At 42.5% G+C, this 25,519-nt stretch overlaps 2 protein-coding genes across 9 annotated transcripts; one reads left to right on the top strand and one right to left on the bottom strand.

The window, feature by feature from the left end:
- Positions 1-1,768: 1,768 nt before the first annotated feature.
- Positions 1,769-8,222, bottom strand: TUBD1 (tubulin delta 1). 5 transcript variants are annotated; one of them, XM_054394291.1, is made up of 8 exons: positions 8,042-8,222; positions 7,351-7,498; positions 6,086-6,302; positions 5,343-5,574; positions 4,381-4,545; positions 3,555-3,695; positions 2,858-3,041; positions 1,769-1,871 (listed from the first exon to the last, which is right to left on the bottom strand). In XM_054394291.1, the coding sequence occupies exons 1-8, from the start codon at positions 8,220-8,222 to the stop codon at positions 1,769-1,771; spliced, it is 1,371 nt and encodes a 456-aa protein (XP_054250266.1). The 5 variants fall into 5 exon arrangements, with proteins under 5 accessions (XP_054250266.1, XP_054250267.1, XP_054250269.1 ...); XM_054394292.1 differs by having other exon boundaries at positions 8,051-8,222; XM_054394294.1 differs by lacking the exon at positions 2,858-3,041 and having other exon boundaries at positions 3,542-3,695; positions 8,051-8,222.
- A 1,918-nt stretch (positions 8,223-10,140) lies between these two features.
- Positions 10,141-24,569, top strand: RPS6KB1 (ribosomal protein S6 kinase B1). 4 transcript variants are annotated; one of them, XM_054394472.1, is made up of 15 exons: positions 10,141-10,212; positions 13,492-13,541; positions 14,567-14,687; positions 15,445-15,513; positions 15,910-16,057; positions 16,694-16,751; positions 17,724-17,824; positions 18,763-18,853; positions 19,067-19,157; positions 19,459-19,566; positions 19,849-19,911; positions 20,768-20,845; positions 22,473-22,580; positions 23,331-23,443; positions 24,314-24,569. In XM_054394472.1, exons 1-15 carry the CDS (start codon positions 10,141-10,143, stop codon positions 24,549-24,551), a joined length of 1,509 nt encoding a protein of 502 aa, XP_054250447.1. In that variant the 3' UTR covers positions 24,552-24,569. The 4 variants fall into 4 exon arrangements, with proteins under 4 accessions (XP_054250447.1, XP_054250448.1, XP_054250449.1 ...); XM_054394473.1 differs by lacking the exon at positions 15,445-15,513; XM_054394474.1 differs by lacking the exon at positions 22,473-22,580.
- The last annotated feature ends 950 nt before the right edge of the window (positions 24,570-25,519 follow it).

Here is a 25,519-nt window from a genome sequence, read left to right as displayed (position 1 = left end):
GAGGGAGGAGGAAGAGCCTCACCATACTGTCTCCTTTCCTGACCCTTTGTTCCTTGCAAACTTGAATTCCCTGTGCTGTTTATCTTAACTTCTTGTGCAAACTTTTCTCCATTTTCTTCTGTGAAAATACCCAACTTGAAGGCAATGGTGGAAAGTGACAAAAATACACCACCAGAAAGGCTCTTTGGATCAGAACTGTGCTCTTTTAACTTACGAGCATCCAGTCTGTGGCCCCACAAGCTCTTTGCCGTTGTCTCCTCTGGTCAGGCATTTGCCGGTTGCAGCTTCACAGGGGCACCACCTGGTGGTGGTGGTAACATCTGTGCAGAAAGGAGCCCGGTGCTGAAAGCCACCTTTGAAATGATACCACCTGTTAGATTTACTGTATTATACCACAGGCTCCTACATCTGAAATCTACCAGCAGTTCTCCCAAATATGTTTAAATAAATACCAAGTGAATTAAAGAACCTGGCTGCTTCTAGCTTATAGGAAGAAGAGCAGGAGTTTGATTAAACCTATAGTTAGAAACATAGAGTTGTTTTGGTTGGAAAAGACCTTTAAGATCACTGAGTTTCACCATTCTCTAGCTCTGCCAAGGCTGGTGCTAAATCGTGTCCCTCAGCACCACATCTCTGCAGCTTTTAAACACTTTCATGGATGGAGATTCAACCACCTCCCTGGGGAGCCTGGTCCACTGTTTGAGAACCCTTTCACTGAAGAAGTTTCTTCTAATATCCAACCTAAACCTCCTCTGTTGCAACCTGAAGCCATTTCCTCTCATCCTATCACTTGTTACTAGGGAGAAGAGAGTTAGTGCATCTCATCTATAAACAAATGGCCAAGACCTCTGATATGCTACAGGGACTTAAATGTTTTTTCCAGTGGCTAGGTGACACCACTTGAAAACATGATACAGTGAAGTGGCTACAAAAAGCCTGTAACTCATTATTATAGATTCATAGATGGTTTGAGTTGGAAGGGACCTTAAAGATCATCTAATTCCAAACCCCACACCCTGGGCTGGGACACCTCCCACTACACCAGTTTGCTCAAGGCCCCATCTAACCTGGCCCTGAACAACAGGAAAATGAAGAACCCTTCATATGTTGGTGTTTTTTTGTGGTTGCTATTTTTTCATCTTTTAAAGATGGTTCAAAACTTCCACTGTTTTGTCAGGTTTAAGGTTTTTCAAGTCTTCCTTTGCTTTAAAGGAAGAAGTGTGGCACAATATATTATACCTGGACTGGTACCCCAATGGGGTGTGGATCAATCAGGCTGTTACTGTGCTTTCTTTATCCATATTGAGGCACTCTTAGGGCAAAGTGTTATCAAGGCAACTAGAAACTGGAGGATCAGGAATGTCTTACTGCTGTGGTGAAGCACACACTGAATTTTTATCACCCATCAGTTCATGGTAATTTAGATGCTTAAGAGTTCAGCATGGAGAAAAAGCCTTCTGTGTAGACACTCTTTATGAAAAATTTCCTAGTGCCAACAATAATGTTCAAAATCTTAGCTAAGAACATAGCAAATGGATTGAAAAAAATAGCTATTTATTAGTTATTTTAACTATAAATAATATCTGCCCATAGGAATAGATTCAGTTTGGATTCAGCTCTTAACAAACACACACACACACACATACACTGCTTACAAGACTGAAAAATATCTGCAGTCCAGTAACTGATGTACTCAAGAAGCTGATGGAAGTTTTCCAGTGCTAGGTTCTTTCAGCAAATCTTCTATTTCAGACCATTTCCAAGAAAATCAAAGGATGCTGTAACTGGAGATGACTTGTTCCAGAGCTGTGAAGCTGTCCAGGAAATCTTCCTCTTCAATTCCAAATTTAGTGTACTGGTGAATATAGGCTCTGTGTGTTGGAGTCACAAGAAAATGGGTGAGACATTAGAATTCAGTGAAGAATCTGGCACATATAATGAGATTGTAGAGTTACTGTGAAGACTTCAAATGAAGATTGGTTTCCACCCAAGAACCATGCTGGTTAGTTACTACTTGAACTCATTTTGTAATTCATATTTATTGATGTCATGACTTGGTTTTGATAGGTTTTATTACATTGTGTATTGCTTCAGGAAACAAAATTGGGCTAACTAGGAAATGGAAGAAGTGATTATTAAATCAGAAAAGTAATTTCTAGGTTTGAGATGCAGAGCCTAAAGCTGTGTGTGCAGGATAGCTTGCTTCTCATCACTAGTGTTTCTGTAATGGGTGGTAAAACTGAGAGCACAGCTAGTGGCAGTTTTCCTCTTCTGGCTTTTAATTGCAGAATTCCTGTGCTAGAAGCTCATATTTAGCAGACATTTGCTGTGACATGCAGTAGCCTTAGCTTTGGTGATGATCAAAGTAAAGAGGCAGGTCTTTTCTAGATTGCTTGGGTCTAATGAAAAATCAAGCTAATTGAATGGGAACCTTGGTAAACACACAAGTCCCCTAAATGCTTCTGAACAGAGTCAGGAACCTTTTTTTCCATGAGTATGTCTGTACATAATTTAGAAACTATATAATCAGTAAAAGAGTTCCTGTGTGATATTTTTAGAATGGTCACACTGGAATGCCCTACATTTGGGGAGTTTCAGTACTGGAAAACAAGTCAAACTCACAGCACTGGCATATGTGGTCTCACTTACCCACAGAATGTAAGCACTGCCCTGTGTTCCTCACCCTGCCATCATGTTTCAAGCATTAAAATGTTTCCACTGAAGTGTGGGCACAGTCTTCTGCTTACTCACCAATGCTTTGCTTGGCTGAGGGAGTGAGCTGTATTTACAATGGCTTTTCTACCCCTCAAGATAATAGCAGCTATTAATAAAGTATCCACATCATTATTTCACTTACTTGGAAGCAAACATATTCCAGGCTTTTCCTACAACACTATCAAGAGGCTTCAGCAGGAACTGGCTGTTGCTGACCAAAGCAGCAGACTTTTCATACTTGTTAAATGCTCTTGGTGTTCTCCATGCATTAAAGGCATCCTGAGGGTTCAGCCATGATGTGTATAATGAGGGATCTTGGAAACTTCCTGTAGCAGAAAGAAGACAGCCCTTTTGACAAAGGTAAAGCTGCAATCTGTACATCTTGAGCTCAAGTAGTGCTGTGTGACCTAATCAATTCTTGGCAGATCAATTCAGACCTTGAAAAAAAATCTGCAGAGTGGTTGGCCTGTTGGAACTGTAACTGTGTGAAACAGATTCATTAGATTCTCTAGAAGCATTCTCTTGTATCAGTGCTTCACCTACAAGCTGTGCTCATCATTCTTTAGCTAAATGTATTTTCAGACACTATATTCTATTGCATATACTGATTTCAGTCTCTTCCTCCTTCCCTCAGGTGCTTCAGGAAAGACAGAATTCTTTGTTGTATAGCCCCAAGGAATTAGACAACATGGTCTTGGACATTAAAATATCTCTAGAGGGAGTATTTACCTTAGTAGCTAAATATGTGGCCTTGGGGATTTTCGTTTTCATCAGATATGGTTGCAAAGCAGACAGATGTGAAAGAAGAATCCCTGAGGTACCCTGCCTGTCCTTCTTACCTAAGTCTACACTGTGGCTCTCCTTTCCTCGCAGGATAACCAGGTTGGCAATGGAAGTGTTGAAATGCAGTGGCTTGTTTGTGGAACGGCTGGAGGGGATGCAGGAGCCTGGCTGTGGTGGTCTTACTTGCCAGTCAATACCTAGGAGATTTTGGCAAAAAGATATAAAAAAAGTTAATGTTTGATGAGAAATGGATTCAGACTAGCTGAAGATTCAGCTGGTAACTAACACCATGCCCTGAGTTGAGATCTACTAAAGGTGGTAGCTTCTGCATGTTAGTTAAGCAGCAATTACACAGCTCTCAGAAAAACTGCTAATCCAGCAGCGTTTGCCTGGTTGTCACCAGTCTTACCAGAGAAAATGGATACTTGTTTCTATACTTAGCAATCTGCCAGCTCATTCTCTGCACAACTGGAAGCTACACTGTAAATGATAGGGGAGAGCTAAGCATGAGTTTTAGTACTAGAAGGTGTAAAAAGCAAAAGACTAGCAGCACTGTCCAAAGAATGTTCCAAATGAATCGTGTCATTTAAGTGCAAGGCTAAGAACTGTTGGCTTGTTTTGTGTATTTTCAATAGTTATAATTAACTGAGATGTCTGGGAGCAAAAACAGGAGCAAGCTGGGAGCTGCAGTGGCAGCTGAGTGAATAGTTCAAGGAGCAGCTGGTTATGTGGAGGCAAATTCCTGCTGTCAGAGGGCAGCAGCTCCCTTCTGTACTGACTGAAGCTAGGCAGTGAGCTCCACATAACAGTAAGTGTTATTTCATCTGTAAAAATAAATGCTTAAAGGGTGATGGGTACGGAAGATGAGTGAATGCTTTTTACCTTCCTCCATTTTAGCATTAGCAATCAGCATCTGCCTTAAGTGTTTGATGAGTCCAGGCCAACTGAACGTGCTGTAAGCAAGGAAGTTTTCAGGCATCTGAGGTATGTTCCGAAGACCCAACATCTTGAATTCAGGATGTGGAACCAATGTCTCCATTAAGTCTCCTGAAAGGAGAAATTAACAGCTGCTCCTGTTGGACAAAATTGGCATAGGCTAGCTAAAACAGGAAGATTTTTGCAAAGATTTAACAATTTACATGTTGTGCTTCATTTCTTACCTTGAAGTTTTAATTTGACAGATACATATATATATGGATGCACATCAGAGTGAGTAATGCAGACTTTCTACAATAACTGCTGAGTTCTATCCAAGCTATGATAGTAGCTTTTATTTTACACTCTAGAATTGTCTCACTTTATAGCCTGACTCAAAATCTCAAAGACCCTGTGCACTGCTAAAAAGATTGACAGAAAGTTTATTTTACAAGTTAAACTCTTGGCAACATGAGTAACTTAATCTAATGCCTTAAAGATAGAAGTCTCAGACTGTTGCTTCGTGTTACCAAGCCTGTCTTCTGCAAAACACAAAACTTGCATTTTGTTTCAGTCTAAGCAAATTTCTAATTTAATGTGAAATGTAAAACTCAGTCTAAAATTACTGTCCTGCACCAATTTCCTCTGAAATGTAAATAGCTACAGGGGTGTCTGTAATCACTTGAAAAAGGAGAAACAGGGTTCTTCTGGTAAAGAATGAAACCAGAAGCTGGGGGATCTATTTTTGACTGTTACAAAATTGGGATTGAACTTCTAATTTAGCCTTTTGCTTCACTTTTCCCATCTTAAAGCTTGGGATATATCCAAATACTTGAGTAAGGAGACCTGAAGGTCTTAAATTCACAACCTGAAATGATTACAGAAAGATGTGTGAGAATGCATTAGGCACCTGTATCATAGTTAGATACCTAAGGGGTTCCTGCTGTAGTGTGAGCCACCTTCTACTGTGTAAGTGGGCTGGAAAACACTCCCCAGCTGATGTGCAATGACTTGATTCACATCCCTGAAAGAGATCTGTTTAATATTCATCAGCTGAGCACAGATCCTGTGGATGACATCATTTTCATGAACAAGAAGGGCATCTGATGATTGGTACAGATGTGACAGAGTCAAAACAGAGTTGTAGTTTTGAACAATGACCTGGAAACAAACAAACATACACTCAAATGAGAGTCAGACAGCTTAATCTTTCTAGTTTATAATCCACTGGCTAATGTAATTTCCTCAGTTATGATTTAGGAAGTGATTCATTTTCTTTGCCAAAGGGCAGAATGAGGTCAGGAGCTAGCAGAGCTTTTTCATGGAAAGAGAGCAAAGCCTGTGAAAATCCTGCTTTTCAGCTCACTTCATACAAACATAAAATCCGGCTGGGAACTGACAATAATGCTGAGATATTGTCAGAACAGGAAATTTTTAACTATAACTCAGTTATACTTTAGCATTGAGATCATGAAGAATCATTTTTCCCCTGGTGAAATGACGTGTAACAAATATTAGACAGTTCCATTAGCTGTCTTATTTCTGTCACACTGAACTCCTAAAAGGCAAAATGCACTTCTCCCCTGATTTATTTCAGTTGCAGATATTTTATGTTTCAAAACAAACAGTGATTATAAACTTGTAGAGTAACTGTGGGAAATGTGACATTCACCTCACCAGTGCCATAGGGCCAGATAATGTGGTTTAGTATAAATGAGGTTGGAAAAGCATCTCTTAAACACTGGGTGACAAACGCTCCCAAGCCAGATCCTGTGCCACCAGCCATGCTCATTATGGTGAAGAATCCACCCAGTCGATCACATTTCTCTGCTTCTTTTTGCACCAGATTCATGATTGCTTCTTTGTGTCTAGGCCCATGAACAGAGTAACTGTTGAATAACAGACAAAACATGGAGGCACAGCAGGTTATAGCAGAATAAAAGCAGGAAGGTGAAGCTATTCTTAAAGCACATTTTTCTTATTATATTTCTGTAACCTCACATTATGTCATCTATTCACTCTGCAGTGAGCAATCCTCAGCTGTGACACTTATTTTACACAGCAGCTGTTTATAAACTGTTCTTATTGTTTCCTATTCTTAAACCCAGTACACTCACTCCATTCTAAAATGTTACATTTTTACTGTAAAGACCCTTTTCCTCTTGGGAAAGGCAGCTTAGACATTTCACTGCTACACAAACTGCTACTTTAACTTGAATTTATTTTTAAGTTAATGCTACATAGACTCATATCATGGAATGGTTTGGGTTGGAAGGGATCTTAAAGATCATCTAGTTCCAAACCCCCTGCCATGGGCAGGGACACCTTCCACTGGACCAGGTTGCTCAAGGTCTCATCCAACCTGGTCTTGAACACTTCCAGACCAGAGGCATCCACACCTTCCCTGGACAGCCTGTTCCAGTGTCTCATCACCCTCGCTGTAAATTTCTTCCTGATCTCCAGTCTAAATCTCCCCTCTTGCAGCTTCAATCCATTGGCCCTCATACTGTCACTGCCAGCCCTTATAAAAAGTCCCTCCCCAGCTCTCCTGTATCCCACTTCAGGCACTGGAAGGCTGCTCTAAGGTCTTCCCAGAGCCTTCTCTTCTCCAGGCTGAACAGCCCCAACTTTCAGCCTGTCCCCATAGCAGAGGTTCCGCAGCCCCCTGATCATCCTCCTGGCCCTCCTCTGGACCCATTTGAACTGCTCCATGTCCCTCTTGTGTTGAGGGCACTAGAACTAAATGCAGTAGTCCAGGTGGGCGTCTCACAAGAGCAGAGTAGAGGGGGAGAATCACTTCCAAGTGTGCTTATCACACTTGTTTTGATGCAGGCACTCTGTACCTCACACAGCTACAATAGTACCACTCCTAAAGAGCTTTCACAGCTCATTAGCCTCCCCAGTTCCCTTACTGCAGCTTGAAATACTTGTCCATACCCATTTGCCCAGTTGTTCCCAGAGCCTTGCTTCTGACTGAAGTGCGAACGATCATCATATTTCCAGCAGCCAGACCTGGCAGCCACTGACAAGGTTTGGCTGATGACTTTAGGTTCCATGTCAACAAGCACAGCTCGGGCCACAGGTACTGGGTAGGAGGGAAAACAAAACTAAGAATAATGTGCCAATATTAGAACTTTTTAAAGTAAGATGGACAGACTTGCACCACCCCCCAGACTGTATTTCTCCCACTCACATACACTGAACTCTCAATGGGACAGTGCAAGTACAAAAAGCAGGACTTGGCAATGGCCTGGATTTCTGGAGAAACAGCTATTGTTCCACAGATCTTTCAGGAAAGAAACCACTTAGTGTGTCTGATAAGATTAAATTCAGATACTGTGAGCCCCACTCCATGCTGTGATCTACCTAGGGCAGAAAATTCAGATGGTTGGAGGGGCATATGATGTCTGTGCCTGTGCTCAGTTTCCCCCTGTGTTGCTGGCAGATTTGCTCTGCAGTCACTTTACTGCACAGATTTTTCCTTCCATGGTTGTTAGCCATGTCATGAAGGCAGGGTTGTGACAATTGTGAAAGTAAACCTCATTCTTCAACTGGAAGAAAAGGACTTTTGTTAATTCAGTCTACTTAGCTGTATTAGGCTGGAAAGCAGCCCTGCTGTGGGAAACAAATGCTGTACCTTCTGATTCCTCCTGGCAGAAAAAACGTTCTTTGCAAGCATCATGGTAGGATTCATTCTCCTTCTTGGAACACAACCCATGTGTGCCATGAACATCACTGCAGACAGCACTGAACACCTCATGGCCAATTTGATTACCACACTGACCAAGCTGGACTGTGACTATTGACATTTTTATTTATTTTGAGCCTGAAAAAAAAAAGTATGCCTTTAGTAACTGTGGGAAAGCAAGGGGGGAAAATGTGACAAGTAGACTTCTGATCGGGTTTTGCAACTTTTTGAGCTCCTCTGGTGAGAAGGAAAAGGCTAAACTACAACCACTGGCTGCTTCTGGGCAAAAGCAGACTGTCAGCATTCTCCTGAATGTCAGATTGCAAATGGCAGTTTACAGGAAATCAATCTGTTTGCTGTTGCTAGGTATCTGGAAAGAGCTGAAACCAACCACAAAACAACCCAAGTCTTTGTTTTCTCACTTTTGCTTAGTAAGGCAGGATTGAGACAAATAATTCTAACTCCAAGATACAGGATTAGGCTGTAAATGCATAATAAGAAAGTACCATCTGCCTTTAGAAATGTGAAGCCTGTTAAAAAATGTAGCTGATTTTGTCCTGTACTGCTAAGGGCCTGATGCCAAAATGCATTGAGGTGACAAAAGGATTCCCTAGAGTATTCCTGTTGCTTCTACTACAAGCAGCAATGTTTTTCATTCAGTATTGGTATGTTTTGACATTTTATTTCCCCTCTCAGCGTTTTGCAGTAGCTCTGATTTCTCACTTTTTTATTTTCCTTTCACAGAATCAAGTTCATTATTCTCAGTTCATTATTCTGGCTGCTATGTTTCATTATCATCCTAGCTGTGCTGCAGCACTTCTGTAACAGCATTCTCTGGATAGCCACCAGGGCCTGCTACTCGATCCTGCTGGTTATTGCAGGCAGGTGTGTGCCAGTTCTGATTACGTCATGGAATGTACCACAGGATGGCTTGAGTTGGGAGGGACCTTAAAGATCATTAAGTTCCAATCTCCCTGCCATGGGCAGGGACACCTTCCACTAGACCAGGTTGCTCAAAGCCTCATCCAGCCTGGTCTTAAACACTTCCAGGGATGAAGCGTCCACAACTTCTCTGGGCAACCTGTTCCAGTGCCTCACCACCCTCACGCTGAAGAACTTCTCCCTGTGCTCGATTTCAGCACTGCTGGCAGGCTGCACCTCAGCCTAAGGCCAGCCTGTGTGTTACTGCAACACTGAACTACCCCTCACCGCAGAAAATAAATACAGAAATGACTTTCAGAAAAGGCTCCTGTCCTGCGCCCCGCTGCCACCCCCCTGCATCGGGCACCCACTGGGCCTCGGCCGTGCCCACAGGTCCTTACCGGCGGCTGACCGTCCCTCAGGGACCATGTTCCCGGTGCTGCCCGCCCCCCGGCCCTCACGTTGCTCGGCCACCTCGTTCCCTTCCAGCGCTTTTCTCCTGGCCAGCCCGCGCCCTCCCGGGCCTCCCCACCGGCCCAGCCGCCCTCTCGAGTTGCCTCTGCCTGCCCGGGCAGCGCTGGACGCCTGCCCCTCCTCAGGCCTGACCTCGACACCCTTCTCTGAGGCTTTCGGGCACAGACGGTACGTGAGCTCCCCTTCCCTGCTGTTTCGGACCGAGTCGCGCCTTCGAACACCGCGCTTCGCGCCTGCTCAGAGGGACCTCCGGGCAGGCCGGGTACAAGGGCTGGGCCTCTGGACTTCGTGAAGGGCTGTGCGCAAGCGCCTCCCCAGCGGCTTCACTGTCCTTTCTGCTCATGCTCGGTGCCAGGAGTAAGGCGGGCGGGTGCGCATTGCACATACCTGCTCCCGGTCCCATGCCCGTTCGCCCAGCAGGGCTCTTCCCGCGCTTGCTCCGTGCGACCCCGGCCACTGCCGGAAAGAGTTGAGCGCCTGCGCGGCGCCCGGAGTTGGGGCGGGGGCGCAGGCGCGCTGAGGCCGGGCAGCCGGTGATGGCGTCCGTGGCGGAGTTGGGGGGTGCGGGCCCATGAGGCGGCCCAGGCCCCGTGCACCCAGCACAGCCAGGAAGGGGCGGCGGCGCCGCGGCTCACACCCGCGCCATGGCGGGCGTGTTCGACATCGACTTGGACCAGCCTGAGGATGCGGGTTCGGACGAGGAGCTGGAGGAGGGGGTGAGAGAAGGGAGAAGCCCGAGCCGGCGCAGCGCGGGGAGGGAGAGGGAGGCCGCTGCGGGGAGCGGCGCCAGGGGCAGGCCTGAGGGGAGGGAGCGGTTGACGGCCCGCGGGCCCGCTCCGAGGGGAATCCCGCCAGCGGGCGGCATGGTGGAGACGCGGTGGAGACGGGCAGGGGCCGAGTCGCAGTTGTGGCTGCAGTAGGGCGGGAGCCGGAGCTGGGCGACGCGAGGTGGAGCGCGGTGGTGGCCGCCGCCCTGGCCCGCGCAGGTGAGGCGGCCGCGCCCTGCCCGCTGAGAGCCGCCCGTTCTGCTCCGCCAGCTGCGCCGGGGGGAGGCAGCGCTGCGGCGGCTGCGGGCTCCGCGCCCGGCCCCGCAGCGCCCCGGAGGCCGGGGAAGTTCTATCCGAGCGAAGGAAGCGGTGTCGCGCCCGTAGCTAGGAGCAGGGTTTAGGCAGCTGGCTGGCGATTCATCTGGCAGGGATTCCCCGGCCGGGGCCGCCGGCCCTGCGCCAAACTCGCGGGAGCTTTTCCCCTTGGAAGTTTATGTTGGATTTCCTAGCACGAGTGCCGCGGCACTGGGGTTGTTTTTCTTTTTTTCCTGTGTTTTTTTTTTTCTTCCTTGTCACATGTTTTAACGTCAGTGCAGGAATGCTGTTCTTTCTGGAACTGTATAAAGTCGCTGCTCTAGCGCCAAAACTAAAAGCAAAGCTTTAAAATACTGCCCCAAAGGGCTGTATGGATCAGCGGCATCTCCATTTCATGCTTTCCTAAACGGTTTGCCTTGTAATCTGTAGGGCTTTTTCAGTGTTCGTATAGATTTTGTTAAGGCTTTGGAGGAGATATCTTATTGCTTTTGTATATTAAACATTCTCAGTCGCTTCAACTGCCACTGCGTTTATTTTTTGCTATTTAAATACTAATGACATTCTTGGAGTCTTTGGGATAACTGGATACTCTTTCAGTTGGAATACTCACCCGACGTATAGACTGTAGAGACATGGTTTGACAGCTGAAGGCTTGTTCACTTCCCAACCTTCAGGGAAAAGCACCGTCTGTTACCTCAAGAACCAATCAAGTACTTGGCTTAAAAAATGTCCCTTGCATCACTCTGCGAGTGTTGCCAAGAACAGGTTCTAAAGGGGAGGTTACAAGAAATCTGAGCTTGTCGTCTTTCAGGTTGCAATAATTCAGTCTGAAAAAACAGTTTTAGAAGTTGTTAGTTATTATGAACTCCAGAAAATTGCTATAAATTTTTTAGTCACAACTGCGGACGCGAATGCACACTGGCAACCTGATTTGGTTTTCAGATGAGTTTTGTCAGACAGAGGGAGAGTGGACTTGAAATTAAAACAGAACTGCAAAGCAGGGAATGCAAGAGTAGGAAAGAAGGGGAAGCATCAGGAATATGTAAGGGGAAAAATGGTTTCACTGGAAGTTATCTCTGTAGGTGGTGTTCTTGTCATGCAAGGATCAGAGAGACATTGCAGGTAGAGCAGTTGGGGTCACTGAACTGGAAGCCTGCAAGGTGTAAAGTCTGGACTATCTTATCTCGTCTCTGTGGTGCTGGTCGTTGGTACCTGCTGAAAGCTGTAAGCCTGGTGGTAGCAAGAGCAGGTCAGTTGTAGCTTTAGATGGGCACAACCATAAAGATATCCAGTGGCAACTGCCCTGCCATGGGCAGGGAACACCTCACACTAGATTAGGCTGAACCATTATGTATGGACTGAAGGGCTGCTAGCCCTCCAGCCAGGACACCACTGCATTTCTTGGGTTACTGAGAGGGGATCCTGAGAGTAGCAGAAGGGGTTATCTAAAGTGAGCTTTGCTCATGTTAATACTGAGAATGAAAGGCATAGTTCACAGGGGCAAGAGAAGCACATGCGAATTGTGCCAGAACCATTGGGTAACTTGAGAAGTTGTTCTGGGAATGTGATGGGTGTTTGTCTGTGGAAATTTTTAAAAGTTGGCATCTAAGGGTAGGGTCAAGGGCAGCTTTAGTGGGTTTGGTTGTGAAAGAGTTGTCAATAAACTGGATTTTTCTATTAAATGTTATCAAGAGGACATGGGCTAGCTAGCAACTCTCTGACCTGGAAACAAACTTGAACTTTTGGACTCCATAATAGCTTGTGATGCTAGTAGGTGGAACCAGGAGTTAAATTCTCTCCTAGATCACTCACCAAAATAAACCAGCCTCTGTAAACCTTAATGTTTAATAATTTGGAAGCTAATGAAAGCTTCTAGTTTTCTCTGTTTAGTTTTTTCACTTGTAAAATATTATAAAATGCACTCCTTGGCTTGGTCTGCTTTAGCAGATCTCAGTGTTTTCTTTCCCTTCTGGTTCTCTGAATTTCACACATCACTCAGTGTATGGGCCTGTAGGTTTCAGGCTCTTTCTCACTAACTTGCAGTTGTTATTTTATGTACATATTTTTCAAAATCAAAATGTTAAGGTATAGTCTAAAGTTCCTTAGGAGCCTGCCCATGAAATTCTGTTTGCATTTGTTCTAGCAGTCTGCTTGGTTTGCACTTCTTTTGCCTTGCAGAGCCACAGTTACAGGGCAGGATTATATGGCATAAGGGATCAGGCTGAAAACTCTTTGGAGAAAATATCTCTTCAAAATTGAGTTTCATTCTTTAAATGGCAACTAATTCTGATGTTTAAGTGCTTGAACTTTGAGTAATATTAGCATGCATTAATTTGTCTGAATGATTATTAGCCAGGAAAGATATTTATCATTAGAGTAATGCTTCCATTACTATTAGGATTTGATTATTACCAAAATAGAATAATAAAATCTTAGTAGACTGGTTTTAGTGTGTATGAATCCCAGTTCACCTGTTCCCATCATCTTTACTGTTGTTCTCATCTGCACAATACTGTAATAGGATTGCAAGATGTGGATATAAAGGCAGCTGTAAAGGAAAATGCAGTACCTTAACATTTCTCAAATTCACCTAAGGGAGCAAAATTGTTACCTCTAATATTTAAGCAGTTGAGTAACAATGCAGTCAGGCAAAACAGAGGTTCCTTGTGTCACTGTTTGAGATATGTGGAAGTATTGCAAATCTGGCACAGAATTGTGCAGATTTCTTATCTTCTGCTGATAATTTTTTTTATTCCTGAGCTTTAGATGTGTTTAATAATATAAATTACAAATCTATATAGGTTTTTTTAAATATAATTTAAGAAGTTGTGAAACACATCAGTGGATTTATTTTTTAACTCTGCTTTTTTATTTTGCCATAATTAATCTTCCTTCTACTCCTCCCATCCCCAGGGTCAATTAAGTGAGAGCATGGACCATGGAGGAGTTGGCCAATATGACCTGTAAGTTGCTGCTAGAAAATGTTCTGTATCATTCATGCCAGCCACATGTAGCTTCAGATTTTGTTATATTGTTAAGTTAAACAGTAAAGCTTGTAATTCTTGGTCAGTTTTGAGTTGTTTCTAGGTGTTTCGCCATTTCTCCTCATCAAAATTTGTGAATTGTACCTTGAATAAAATAACAATAATAAAAATAACATTCTGGCAAAACTTGCTGTTTGTCTTTTAATCTTTGTTTCCTCTAACCTACCTCTTGAATAATCTTTGCAATATGAATCTAATGCACTGTCTGCAGAACATTGTTTTGTTCCCTTTATCAGGGCTCCAGTTGCAGATGTGCACAGCAGCCTGAAGCAGATGAGGAGTCAGGAGCTCTGGGTTGAGCTTCAGGAGAGAGCTACCTTTAGCATCATTTCATTTACAGATTGCCAGATTGTTTCAGCCTACCATGTTGTGAGAAGAAAGCAGTGATAGCTACAACAGTTCAGCTGCAGGATCAATCTGTTAGTCATTTGCAGAACTGGAGCATAATTTAGCAGCATCATTAAATGATAGTTCAGGCTTTTGTGGCATGTTCAGAATTGTGTGATTTTTTTTTCTTTTTTTATTAAGCTTTTTCTGCAAGATATTTGTGTTATAGAAGTCTTATCATGGAGGCTGGGGCTGCTGAATGTGTTCTGAAACTTTAACATACCCTTGCCTTTACTTGAAGTCTTGTAGGTATAGCTAAATCAGCTTGAGCTTTTGGTCTTTTAAATGTAGTTCTAAGATTTATTATGCATTAGGATGAAGGAATCTGTAGATCCCCCAAATTTGCAGGTGATCTTTTCTGTGCAGGTTGCAGCTCACTGCTTTGCACACACCTAAGTAAAATTCCTGATGCTGAGAATTCTGCATATCTCCAAAGCAGTCACTTGGTTAGGTCAGATAGGCTGCATGCTTTTCAGACAGTACTTTGCTTGCTTACTTTCCTTTGATCATTCTTTGAGTATCAGCTACTCTTACATTCTTGTTTTGGTTTTATCCAGTGGCATGGAACATTGTGAAAAATTTGAGATTTCAGAGACTAGTGTAAACAGAGGTCCAGAAAAGATCCGCCCAGAGTGCTTTGAGTTACTGCGTGTACTTGGCAAAGGTGGCTATGGCAAGGTAAGAGCTCCTCTCTGCAGAAGTAAATAAATCCAGTGTGCTGAAGGTGGTTAAAGTGCTTGCTCGCTGCCTTTGGCAAGGTCTAATCTTCCCATCCTGTTTTCTGAAAAGTTAATTCTACCAGGAGGTAACCTCAGGGCTGCTGCCAAGGTTGGTGTCCTGGGAGTGAGGTCACTGGCAGAGCCTTGCCAGCTGGTGGCAGTAGAAAGTGTCCCAGGCTGGTTCTGGTTCATTGAATGGCTTAGGTTGGAAGGGACATTAGAGATCATCTACTCACAACCTCCCTGCCACGGGCAGGGACACCTCTCAACTAGACTTGGCTGCTCAGGGCCTCATCCAGCCTGGCCTTGAACACCCCCAGGAAGGAGGTGTATCCTCCCTCAGCTTCAAACCATTCGCCCATGTCCTGTCTCTAGACGCCCTTCTGAAAAGTTCCTCTGCAGCCTCCCTCTAGGATCCTTTCAGATATTGGAAGGCAGCTCCAAAGTCCCCCTAGAGTCTTCCCTAGTCTGAACAAGCCCTGCTCTCTCAGCAGAATTGCTCCAGCCCTTGTGGCCCTCCTCTGGACTTGCTCCAACAGCTCTGTGCCCTTAGGATGGGGACACCAGATGGATTCAGAAACTCCCCAGTGCTTCTTCAGGCAGCCTTGCAGTGTGTAGTGATCTCATGTGTCTTTTCACAGGACTTGGTTTTTTAACTTAACTTGTGATGGTTAATGTGATTTTAATGTGATTGCTTTTGTATTGGTGTTGTATAGGTGTTTCAAGTACGAAAAGTAACTGGAGCAAACACTGGGAAAATATTTGCCATGAAAGTTCTTAAAAAGGTAACCTGGATGTGCACATTTCACTGCTGTCTGAATCTAAAGAAATCTGTTCCTCCAGCTAGCTTTTACAATTATCTGATATACCTAAGAATAAACATTGTCATATATATATAGTTGTTATCCAGATACAGCTGGATTTAGAAATAAAATGATCTGTGTAGTTCTTAGCAGCTGCTTGAAATAGGTCAGGTGGAGTCTTACAACCTTTATTATTGTATAATTCTGTAATTTAAGCTTCTGCCAGGAACCTCTCATGTTGCCTATATATTGTGGTGCAATTTTATTTACTGTGTTGCTGACTCAGATGTAGTGATTTAGAAAACTTAGAATTGAACTAAATATAAAAGTCTGCCTTGTTTAGCATGCTTTTTATGCTCACATACCTGCTTTTTGTAGGCAATGATTGTAAGGAATGCAAAGGATACAGCTCACACAAAAGCAGAGCGGAACATACTGGAGGAAGTGAAACATCCCTTCATTGTAGACTTAATTTATGCCTTTCAGACTGGTGGAAAACTCTACCTCATCCTTGAGTATCTCAGTGGTCAGTATATGGAATTATGTTACTCACTTCTTGGTATCTTATGCAATGAGAATTTGGATTTTTTTTACTCATAAAAACTAACTATTGGCATGGTGCTTGAAAATGTAAACTAAGTATTAACAATGCATAGAATAAAATAAATAAGCCTTCTAATTCAATACCGTAACGATGAATGAAACATAGTTATTTTTCATGACAGTACAGGTGAGGAAAGGTTTTAATACCTTTTCTTCTATCAGGGTTGTGATTCCTGTATGTTACACTTGGATCCTATGCAGGTACACAGAGTACCTGAGGTTTTAGTCCTTGCAGGTTCTTTGTGAAACAGGAAAGTGTTATTTTTATTTCACAGATAGGGAAGCAGACACAGATGAAAGGCAGTTTGCTGAAGCTATAACAAGAGAAAACAGGGACAGAAATGCCTTTTTTTTTTCCTCCCCTCCCCCCCCAGTGTGCTCTTTTGATTATTTTTGTTTTTTCTTTAGATTGTTAGAATTCTGAGAGTAACAGAATAGCAAGTTCTTAGTTGTTTTTTTGTGAGAGCAGGACAGAATACCTGTTGTTTATAGTTCTTCTAGAAAATAGACTTTTGACTGAGTAAAAATGGTGCTTTAATAGAGTATAATCTCATGACAGGAGGAGAACTATTTATGCAGTTAGAGAGAGAAGGGATATTTATGGAAGACACAGCTTGGTAAGTGAATCTATTTTGGTAAATTAATAGTTTGGGTGGGTTTCCTTTTCAAGTACTTAAACTGTACTCTCTGACTTGAAAAACTATTTATAATTACTCATTCATTTCATAGTCCAGTGAAAAGAGCAGTTAACTGGGGTTTGGGAAGAGGTATGTGTTCTGTACTTACCAGTTGGTACTGCTGTTAACTCCAGTCTTACAGAAGATGCTGAATGAAGCCACATTCCCCGGGGTTGTGGTGAAGGAGGTGTTTTGGGTGTTGAAGAGGAGAACATGAAAGACTTGCTGTAAATGCAATTTTTTTTTTTGTCTTCCCAATCCACACAAAATTTTACCAGCCAATTACAGAATTTCCCAGTCTGTAAGGGCTATTCTAACAATCAGATGTGTGATCATGATATCAACAGGTGGTTACTGGAATAAAGGAAAGAAGGCTTTTGAATGTTGACATTTTACCAATAAACAAGTTGAAATGGTCCCTGATTAGGCTTCACACACTGAACATGGTTGTGTCTTCCCACAGAGCATGCTGATAATGCCTCAGAACAGCTTTCATGGACCTGTGGAGCTGTAATACTGTTCCACAGACAGCATTCTGGGTGCTGCCAGTTAACCTCTGTAGCTTCACTTTTTTTTTTTTTCCCCCTTCAACTTTGCCATCTAGATGTGGTGATGCAGATTGAAGTGTATTTTAACCACTAACTGGTAAATGCAGGTTCCTCCAGATATGTTCATTCTAAGGTAGCTTCTGAACAGGTAAACCTAATGCTAATGGTGTAACTTTGTAGTTCATCTTGTAGTCTGTGCCTTTTGGGAAACCAACCTCAAAGGCATCATTGTTTCTCATTTATTCTCTCATATACTTCTAATGATACTTTCAAGGAACTGCTGCTGTGTATCCAGTGGTCTTAGTGCTTCAGATGCTTTGCATGATTGAATATGTCTAATTTTGTGGCATACACTTCCTTTCAGCTTTTACTTGGCAGAAATCTCAATGGCACTGGGGCACTTGCATCAAAAAGGAATCATCTACCGTGATCTGAAGCCAGAAAATATCATGCTTAATCATCAAGGTAGAAATACAGTAACAGTTATGTTGCCAGTCATTTGAAAACAATCCTGCAAAGGTCACAACACTTCACCCTCACATGAATTTCCTTAGAACAATGGCATGTTTGTTATCACTCCCTGGTGTAACTAAAGAATTGCCAAGGCTAATTGCTTGCCCTTAAACACAGCTTCTTTGGCTATAATAGGGCACAGCAACCTTCAGGTTCCATGAGTACAGAAACAGACATTTTTTGAATGTTTGACTTGATGTTTCTGCAGCTCTGAAATTTTTCTTCTTACTGGGTCACTGTAAAGTACACAAAGATCTGTGTCTTCTGTGTAGCATCAGTGACATTTCAGTAATGGGGATGACGTTAGGAAAGGCAGTTTAGGCAGGATGCCAAATCATCTGTAGCTGAAATGATATATCTAGCTGTTGGCACTTCAGCTGACAGTAGTTGCAGTTGCTGAATGCACTGCTAGTGCATACTGTATAGGTGTATGACACTCATTAGTCTGGCAGTCTGAACCATCCCTTATTTTCATCTTACCTTCAACAAATGAGTTACTTTGTCTAAGTCTTTGTACTGAATTATTCAGGGGACTTTACAATTTCTTGACAGCTGTTCTCTGAACTTTGAAGCAAGCAGTAAAATTCAATAGCCTGCTTGCCTGAATAATGCTCTACAGTCTTTGTTTAAGTAATTTGTCAATATGTGAACGAGGTTTGGTAGTTTGTCTTGTTTCTCTCCACTAAGTGGTAACTCTTTCTTATGCAGAGGTTTTATCTGTTAGAATGTTTATCTCATTCAGGTGTATAGCTCTATTGCTTTGTCGGAGCTTTGAAGATAGGTGGAAGTAGTTCAGAGTTATCCATGTTAAAAATTTCTTTCTTTTTTTTTTTATGTTACTTAAATACCAGAATTCTGGCAAGTCTTAAATTGTATATATTTAATTTCAGGTCATGTAAAATTGACTGACTTCGGATTATGTAAAGAATCTATTCACGATGGAACAGTCACACACACATTCTGTGGAACAATTGAATACATGTGAGCTGCATGATGAAATAAAATATTACTCTGGTTCTGGGGGTAATGACTAAGTTTTGCCTTTTTTTTAACTGATGGTTCATGTGTTCAGTCACTTATAGAAATATTGATAAATAGTGGTATTGGTTTGGTTTGAAACCTAGTAGTCAGAGCTTGTTCAAACACATTCATATTTCCCTTTTTTTTTTTTTTTTTTGTTGTTTTTAATTTTAGGGCCCCTGAAATCTTGATGAGGAGTGGGCATAATCGTGCTGTGGACTGGTGGAGTTTGGGGGCATTAATGTATGACATGCTGACTGGAGCAGTAGGTGCACAGTTATAATTGCATGTATTTCTCTTCCTAGCTTTGTAGTTGCCTCTGTTCTGATTCAGATGCATGTGTAAAGACCTACACCTTTGTATGCTGCAAGTAAGAAATACAACAACAATACAACTACAGCTGGACTGAATACAGTCATAGGCTGCTCTCAGCCAATCAGTTCTTTGGCAGTCCCATTAGCAGTAATTTTATCTGCTTTATAAAGTACTGAAGTGAGTTCTCTGTATGCAAATAAGAGACCTGAACAAGTCCTATTTTTTCCTCCCATTACAATGGTGCTTTCTAGCCTCCTTTCACTGGGGAGAACAGAAAGAAAACAATTGACAAGATTCTCAAGTGTAAACTCAACTTGCCTCCCTACCTCACACAAGAAGCCAGAGATCTGCTTAAAAAGGTAGAATTTCAGTGAATGTCAGTACTAAATGTGTGTGTAGAAAATGTAATGATACAACTATGCAGTTCCTGCTTTTTTCACTACTTAAAAGTCCTCATTGGTTTTGCGTGGCACAGAAAGTGGTTTTCTGACAAATGCAATTGTTTGGTTTTCTGATAAGTGCAGGATTTCTGCTTGTTCTGTGTTCATGGTGTTCATTCAACTGATGATTCACTAGAACTAGTCTAGTCATAGGGCCATAGCTAATTTTGCTTTCTTGGATTTTCTTTTTTCCTCCTTAAGCTGCTAAAAAGAAATGCTGCCTCACGTCTAGGAGCTGGTCCTGGAGATGCTGGAGAAGTTCAGGTAACTTTTGCTTCACACAAGAATTCTTAAATTAACCACACTGAAAATAAAACAGCTTTCAGGGTACATCAGGGAAGGAGATTATTTCTGTCTTAAAGTGTAAAGAGCAAAAAGGCAGCCACAGGTGACAGCTGATCAAAATGTGACTGCTTTAAAGCTTAACAAAAGCAGCTGTTGACCTGTTTCAGAATTTGAGATTTGGAAAATAATTTTTCTCCTTAGCTCTGCCTTCCAGTAGATCTTTTCTTCTAGTTGCACAAAGCTAATTGTTACAGTCAGCCATACAAGAACAATTGATAGTCTAGCAGTCTGACCAAAGACCTGCCAGCCCTTGCCCTTAGTGCAGCAATTTGAAGGGAAAGGTGGGTTTGATTTGCATTCAGTGTTGCATGGTTAAAATTTAAGGTGGAGGCTTAGTTCTTGTTGCTTCCAGTTTGACTTTTTTTTTTTTTTGTGGTAAGATTAATACCAATGCACTAGCGAGTCCTCTTTATTTCACAGTTCTGATAATTTGCCATTAATACAGTGGTTTGGCAGTAGTTTTAGATATCTTAACTTTTAAAGTTGAAAAATGTAGAGGTGTTTTGCATGTAAAGTGGCTTTTTCTAATATCTTCAAGGAAAACATAACAGGAACATAATGGTGTCTGACTGGGAGGCCTGGTATCAATTTTCACCTCTCCCAGCTATGCTCAGATTTAGTGCTGCAGAATATGTTACACTAGACCCATTAGGTGATTTTTTGGAAAGACACACCACAGAGGGTGTTTGAAAAGAACATGCTTCATTCCTAAATTTCTGTGATTGATACCCAGAAGGTGGATTTATGACTGTTGTGCTGTTGCTAACTCTTGTAGGCTCACCCGTTCTTCAGACATATTAACTGGGATGAGCTGTTGGCACGAAAGGTGGAACCTCCTTTTAAACCCTTATTGGTATGTACTCAGAGTGCTGTGAGATACTCCTTGTGTGCCTTTCAGAAGGGTCTTAGCATGGAATCTAAGGAAGCATTCACTCTTACAGACTGGAGTGCCACTTGTTAAAGTACTTTCGTTCAATTCATCCCCTTAGATTACTGGTTCTCAGATTCACTCTTGTCACATTAAGGTGGCAGATCTACCACCTGATCTACCAGATGCAGCCATTCTGATTTATTTTCTTCCTGAGAACTGGTGCTGTCTCAATTTTAAAAGCCTTTTTAAATGTCCCCACAATATGAAATGCTGGCTGTCATGAGCCTGCTGTGGTGTCTTACTGCTCTGTGGTCATAGTACTCATCTGTCACTGGAACAGGATCTTGGGTTTGCATGTGAGAAGGTGGCAAAAATCAGCTAAGAGCTAATCTGTCATCTTCAGCCTGGAAGAAGAAGGCTCTGCTTCAGTTTTAATTCCTCCTGCTTCCAACCTGTAGGTTAAACAGACTTCTGCTTCTAAACATTCTACAGTAAGTCAGTACTTAGGTGAAACCAAGATGAGAAATTGTTGCTAAGCAAAAGCAAATGAAGTCACCTAATGACGCATTCTGTGTGTTTGCTTATTAATATTTACAATGCTTCTTGTGCATTACAGGCAGTAATTAAAGTTTGCCTCAAACCAGTGATGTGATGAATATGCCTCTATTATCCTGGTTTATGTTTTGATGGCATGGGGTGCCTGTCCTTTTTTCCCCTCTGGATGCAGTTAGCTACAAAACAATGGAAATTGCCACCCTGATAGCTCCTGGCTACTAAAGATCTCACTTTAAACTGACTTGGGCATCATGTTGAGCAGACTACAGCCTGGGGGACTCTTTTTTTTTTTTTTTTTTTTTTTTTTTCCTCCCTCACTGTCTTGAATGAAATTCAGGATGACACAAAACTGCTATTTCCAAATTCAATATTTGAAGATCGTTTTGGGGTTTTCTGTTATTAGTAAATTTTATGGAAGTTACTTGTACAAACTAGATGGGTTTTGAAAAATGTGCTTCCATATGGCTGCACAAGGCCTGCACAAATACTGCCTCTTCAGTTACACTTGGGAATGAGAGAAGGGATCTTGGAATTCTGTCTGTTGTTCCTTGACTGAATTAAACCATATTCTTCATAGCTCCTTATTCCAGAGTTGTCCTCTATCCCTCACAGTATGAACACCTTCTAGGTTTGCAAAGATAGGATGAAATTACCTGAAGAGGCTTCCAAAAACTTAACAGTTGCAACTGTTTTGTGCTGGTTGTGACAAGGGCTAAACTTACAAGAAACTGGCATTGTATTTCTAAAAGCTTTAGTTTGTAATTTGAGATTTTTCTTTTCCTTTTTTTTTTTTTTAAAGGCATCTTTTTAATTTGTGTTCCTTTTTGATCCATACTTTTTGCCCCTCCCCCTTGCCTTTATTTCTCAGTGTCAGTGCCCATAGTGACCTCCCACTGGCAGCGACAGGATTCCGACACCACTCCAGGGTTTTACTACAGCAGAGCTCTGCCAAAAACCTATGGAATGAACTCCACCCAGAGGCTGCACTGATCACCGCTAAGCCATTTGGTTGATATCTGTAATATAAACCCTTAATCATTTTGTTTTTGCAAAGCAATCTGAAGAGGATGTGAGCCAGTTTGATTCAAAGTTTACACGTCAGACTCCTGTTGATAGCCCAGATGACTCTACTCTCAGTGAAAGTGCCAACCAGGTCTTTCTGGTGAGTGAGCCAAGGACAAGCATATAGTGATGATTGTGGAGAGGTGTGCTTATAGAATGAGAGAATGATTTGGGTTGGGAGGGAGCTTGAAGATCATCCAGTTCCAAACCCCATGCCACAGGCAGGGACACCTTCCACTAACCCAGGTTGCTCAAGGCCCCGTCTAACCTGGCCTTGAACACCTCTGGGGAGGGGACACCCACAACCTCCCTGGGCAACCTGTTCCAGTGTTTCACCACCCTGCTGTGTTGTTGGAAACAGCAGGGCGTTGTAGGCAAATCAATTGTATTGAATCTGATACTTGAAGCAAACTGTTGTCATTTTAAACACACATTCTGCTTGCTATAGGTTTGAAATGTTGAAGGGCTTTGAAAATCCTTTTATATAGATAAACCAGCCCAGCAAACATGGCTTGCTTTCTGAAATGTCAGCATTCTAATTCATAGTTGCAATGTGAAGCCAGGGCATGTGATTGCTTTCGCAGTCATGCAGGGAGAAGAGTGGCCCTTCCAGGGATCAGAACCAATTACACTGAGCATGCCTGGGGGTGATGCAAGTAGAAGTATCTGGGGTGTGTAGAAACTCCCCAAAGTCCTGCTGTTTGCTTCATGGAGTGAGCAGAAATCACTTTACAGCAACTAAAGTCTTTACAGTGACTAAAAGCCTACATTTACTCTCTTCTTTATAATTTTCCTTTAATATTTCATGCCCAAGTGATGGTAACTGTGAATCTTTGTTCCTCTTTTGCAGGGTTTTACGTACGTGGCTCCATCTGTACTTGAAAGCGTAAAAGAGAAATTTTCTTTTGAACCAAAAATTCGATCACCTCGCAGATTCATAGGTAGCCCTAGGACACCAGTCAGGTATCTTTCTGCCTTCTTTTCTTCTTCCTTTGTAATAGACGTTGGAGAAGTAATTGAAATAGATCTGCACTAGAAATACAAAGTGCAGCCTTTCTTCTCAGTCAGCCCATCACTGCCATTAGAAAGTGCAGCGTTGATCCTCTTTTACAAACCACCTTATTAGAGGCACCTCTGGGCTGTTTGGCAACACAGGAAGTACTGATTTGATTGCTGTTCAATGCTGGTACAGCCTCACAGCCTGGTGACTGTGGTGCACCATCCCTCTAGAACTGTTTCAGAACATCCTAAGTAATTATGTACTGCTGAAGAGTCATGTTAGTACAGAAAATTTCTTCTGCAATCTAGACACGTATTCTTGCTGCTCAGATGAGACAGTTTTATTTCACAAGAGGCTGGAGTAGAAGCTAGACATAACCATTTTTCTAAAGTGGAAAGAAGAATTAGAAATGTTCCTCAATTTAGAGGAGCCTAGGTTGGAAGGGACCTTAGAGATCATCTACTCCAAGCCCCCTACTATGGGCAGGGACACCTTCCACTAGACCAGGTTGCTCAAGGCCTTAAGCACCCCAAGGGAGGAGGCATCCACAACCTCCTTGTGAGCAGCCTGTTCCAGAGTCCCATCACCTTTGTGCTGAAGAACTTCTTCCTGAGATCCAGTTTAAACCTACTCTCCCTCAGCTTCAAACCATTCTCCCCTTGTTCTGTTGCTAGACACCCTTAGGAAAAGTCCCTCTTCAGCCTTCCTGTAGGTTCCCAATAGGAATTTACCCCAACAGTCAGTTTGAGCTCAGCATCCTGCAGAGTCAAGGACAGACATTGGTGCTGTGTTTATCTCCATCTCTGATTTTTTTTTTTTTCTTTGTTTTAAAGCCCTGTAAAGTTTTCCCCTGGGGAGTTCTGGGGAAGAGGTGCTTCTGCCAGCGCATCGAACACTCAGCCACCTGTGGAATATCCAATGGAGACGAGTGGAATAGAACAAATGGATGTGACAGTCTGTGGAGAGGCCTCGGCACCGCTTCCAATCCGGCAACCAAACTCTGGGCCATACAAAAAACAAGCGTTCCCCATGATCTCCAAACGACCAGAGCACTTGCGCATGAATCTATGACAACACCATTTTAGTAACTTTCTGCCTTTTTTTTTTTCCCTTTTTTTTTTTTTTAAAGCCTTTGAAGGTGGAAAACAAAGAATGGACATAAGCTCTCTTGAAGCTGAACTAGGAGGGCTTGTATGGTTTACTTTGAAAAAGTGACAGTATCAAAGAGTCAGTCATTGCACAGAGCGACTTGGAAAGCAAAGAAATAATGGATTTTTTTTTTTCCTTCTGTCAATCAATGGTGCATAAAAAAAAAGACAAACTTTTAGAAAATGGTATTGCAGAACTCTAGGCACATCATCTAACTGATTCATGGTGACATCTTCTCACCTTATCAAGGATTTTTCAGCTTGATAGCTTGAAACTGACAGTATTAAGGGTCAGGATGTTGCTTCAGAATCACTGGTCTAGTGGTGAATGTGTCAAGGAGGGTTAGCCCTTTCACTAGGCAGAGTATGAAATGCCTGCATGCTTGTGTCTGAGGGGTGATTAGCATGCAAGCTTGGTTAAGCTGTTTCCTACAATGGGGTGGAATCAAAGATGAAAGAGAAAATGAATTGGTATTTCACATTCAAAACATAATGAGTTTTTTTTATATATATAAAAAATATATATTTTTCAAATAGATTTTTTTGATTCAGCTCATTATGGAAAGCATCCCAAAAGTGTAAATGCAAAACAATTGGTTTCTGTGAAGAAAGTAAAGGCTCTAGTTCTGATTCTTCTCCTGGTGAAACAACAGATGAATAATGAATCACTCAATTACCAGCTTGGCAACGTGGGGTGGGAGAGAACTGTTTCACTTGCTTACCCAGCTGAAATCCCTGTTCCTGCAAAGACAAATGGATCTAATCAAAAGGCAATGCTGCTATGTTCTAGGCTTTACTGGAAGCCATGGGCTCACACACACGTCCTGCTTATTTCACCCTTGTCCTCAGCAGACATTTCACTGGGAAACATCACTTTTGTATACAGTAGTC

Source organism: Indicator indicator, chromosome 30 (assembly GCF_027791375.1).
Source record: "Indicator indicator isolate 239-I01 chromosome 30, UM_Iind_1.1, whole genome shotgun sequence".
Classification (NCBI taxonomy): Eukaryota; Metazoa; Chordata; class Aves; order Piciformes; family Indicatoridae; genus Indicator; species Indicator indicator.
The sequence above is the reverse complement of the archived record's forward strand: the minus strand, read 5'-3'. Positions and strand labels throughout refer to the sequence as shown.